The 2,835-nt window shown below is 37.3% G+C and overlaps 1 protein-coding gene across 1 annotated transcript in view; it reads left to right on the plus strand.

The window, feature by feature from the left end:
• LOC144955986 (nuclear receptor subfamily 2 group F member 6-like) overlaps window positions 1–554 on the plus strand; it is a 10,236-nt gene extending 9,682 nt beyond the window's left edge. Inside the window, exon 6 of the mRNA XM_078886250.1 lies at window positions 1–554. This exon is cut by the window's left edge and continues 171 nt beyond it. Coding sequence (XP_078742376.1) covers window positions 1–299 — 299 coding nt within the window. The 3' untranslated portion in view covers window positions 300–554.
• Window positions 555–2,835: the final 2,281 nt, after the last annotated feature.

The raw sequence follows: 2,835 nt of genomic DNA on the forward strand, positions 1-2,835 counted from the left end.
TACAGCAACCATTACTACAGCATCATCAACAGCCATCAAAATCAACTGCATCGCCATCATCATCATTATCGTCAACCCCATCAACGGAAGCCGCAGTGATAACGATGGCGAAAGCAGAATCATTGCCAGTGGCGTCACCCAACGTTATTCGAGGGGGCTGCGCCCTACATCCAACACGATTCGGTAAACTTCTTTTGTTGATGCCTTTGTTATCGAATCTCGACCCGAATGACATACAAAAATATCTGATACCTGAAATCAATGTCAACAAGCTGATCAGGACAATGATAGCATTGTAAGATTATGGAATTTAAAAACAATATAATTTCTTATCTGTCTCAAACTCACAATATTTGCCAGTTTCTCTAAATGGAAAAAGAAACCAACCATCTTTTATGATTGCGTTTATTTTTTCTAGTGCTAATTATATACAAATCCAGGTTTCACAAATTGAGTGTCCTTATATTTTCATTTAGTTTGGCACAATTTACATCAGAATGATATAGCGTCACCATAAAAGAAAGACAAATTGAGTATAATGGGCAGATGCGATGCACACGTAAGAGTAATTTAATTTGACTGCTAAATTTCAATCATTTTTCACAAAAGAGAATGTTTCTAAAATGAAAAAAGGTGAGCAATAAATAAATAAATAAATAAATATTATAACCATTACATTTTTGGTTGAACATTTTTACTCAAATGTTGTGATGGAAATGTTGATAATATTATATTCAGTGATCATCCTACTGTTAAGGATCTGCATGTTGAAAAGATATGAATATAACTGCTTAGAAAATGTTCAAGGTTAAATTTAAACCAAAAAAAAAGTATTTAGTTTGAGGAAAAAGTACATATTTACAGTTCACATTTGCTCTTAATGGCGGACAAAAGCTTACACAATTTATTATACTGCAAGGTAAAATAAAGCGCTTTTTAGAATATAATATTTTAATTACTTAAAAAAAAATAAAATGTACTATTGTGAATTTTTATATGGTGGATTAAAGAATAAATCAGATCTATTACGTGATGTCTTTTTATATTATATATTTATCTTACCCCCCCCCCTCCATTTTTTGTTGAAAAAGATGGTTGTGATGTCTCAATTACCAAAGATGGAGCAAAAGTCTAAATCCTCTGATTAAGTAACGATACCCCGTCCATCTAATCATTTGAATGTGATGATGATGATGATAATGATGACGATGATGATGATGATGATGATGATGATGATGATGATGATGATGATGATGATGATGATGATGATGATGATGATGATGATGATGATGATGTTGATGATGATGATGATGATGATGATGATGGCAAGGAGGAGGAGGAGGGGGTGGAGGAGGAAGAGGACGACAACGAGGAGGAGAAGAAGAAGAAGAAGAAGAAGAAGAAGAAGAAGAAGAAGAAGAAGAAGAAGAAGAAGAAGAAGAAGAAGAAGAAGAAGAAGGAGGAGGAGGAGGAGGAGGAGGAGGAGGAGGAGAACGAGTAGGATGATGACAATGCTATGATGAATCGATAATCAAGCGAGGTGGGAGTTGGACATGAATGCAAAATGTAAAAATGTCAACGAGGGAGACTTTACAATAGGTTCCATGAGTACTGTCGTGAAATCACTTGGAGATTGCTTTCGTCCAGAACTGTTTAGTACCTGTTCCGATTTTTTTTACCGATGTTCCATGTCGGACACGACGTTGGAGATCATGGTTCGCCAGCTCTCTCTCTCTCATCTGCGAGTTTCGCACATTGATTTATGGGGCTTCCTACGTACGCTGCGACATTTCCAAGCCAGCTTGTCCTTCTTCGTCCTCGACCACGCTTGCCTTCTATCTTTCCCTCTGCAATGGTCTTCTGTAGTGAGTCGTGCCTTCTGATGTGACCGAAATATCGGGTTATCCTCTTTCTAATAGTTGAAATGATCGTTGTTGATGTTATTCCTAAAGATTGGAATTCCGATTAACGCTCTGTAATTTCATGCATAAGAGACGACGTTTGTTGGTAGTTTCGAGCTTTAACACTCGGCTCTGACATGGAGATCCCAGGTTCCAAACCCTCAAAAAACGGCACAACCTACCCTCTCCCTCACAATCCACACATCTGTTACAATCCTGGAAAGAAAATGAGTTATGCCGAAGTCTTTATGAACACCTAATCTGACATGTATTTTGATAAAAATAAATTATGTCAAAAGACAATAAGACGATCACCAAAAGAAAGCGAAAAAACGAGTCATGAGTGGTGCTCAAGGTATCAAATGATCCCATTGGTTGAAATGCTGAATACCTCAACTGTTTACTTTCGTTTGATGGTCGCCGCCTCGTATTGTAACCTACTTTTTGTTGGCTATAGCAGGCGTTGAGCGTGCGTAATATGCAAAAGTTATGCGGACGTATTGAAAGTAGATTTCAATCAATCTCTGCTAACTAAATTATGTCACATTGCTGCTCAAATACAATATTTGTAGTTTATCAGGTATCAACCAGATGATAATACAGTCCAAGCCAGTATTTATTGGGGACGTCGCTTAATTTGGAAGATTTGTCGGGAACCGAGCCGTCCCAATAAACCGGCTTGGATTGTACTACCCACTATGCTTGAACTAAATGACTCTATTCAGTGACAACATACAGTTAGCATTTGTCAAATAAAAACATTGTGGTCATGGAAATCTTTTAAAAATGACGCTAAATATTGTCCATTACAACGATGTTAAACTAGGCCCATATATGGGTTGGATGTCAGACCTGTAGCCTATATTATATGTGACCCACCGTCTCAAAGCGGTATTATGTCGGGATACACTCGGTTAGGAAAATTGAATTCATA

The sequence above is a fragment of the Berghia stephanieae genome, chromosome 10, assembly GCF_034508935.2.
Source record: "Berghia stephanieae isolate SIO BIC M18660-M18661 chromosome 10, UCSD_Bste_1.3, whole genome shotgun sequence".
Lineage (NCBI taxonomy): Eukaryota > Metazoa > Mollusca > Gastropoda > Nudibranchia > Aeolidiidae > Berghia > Berghia stephanieae.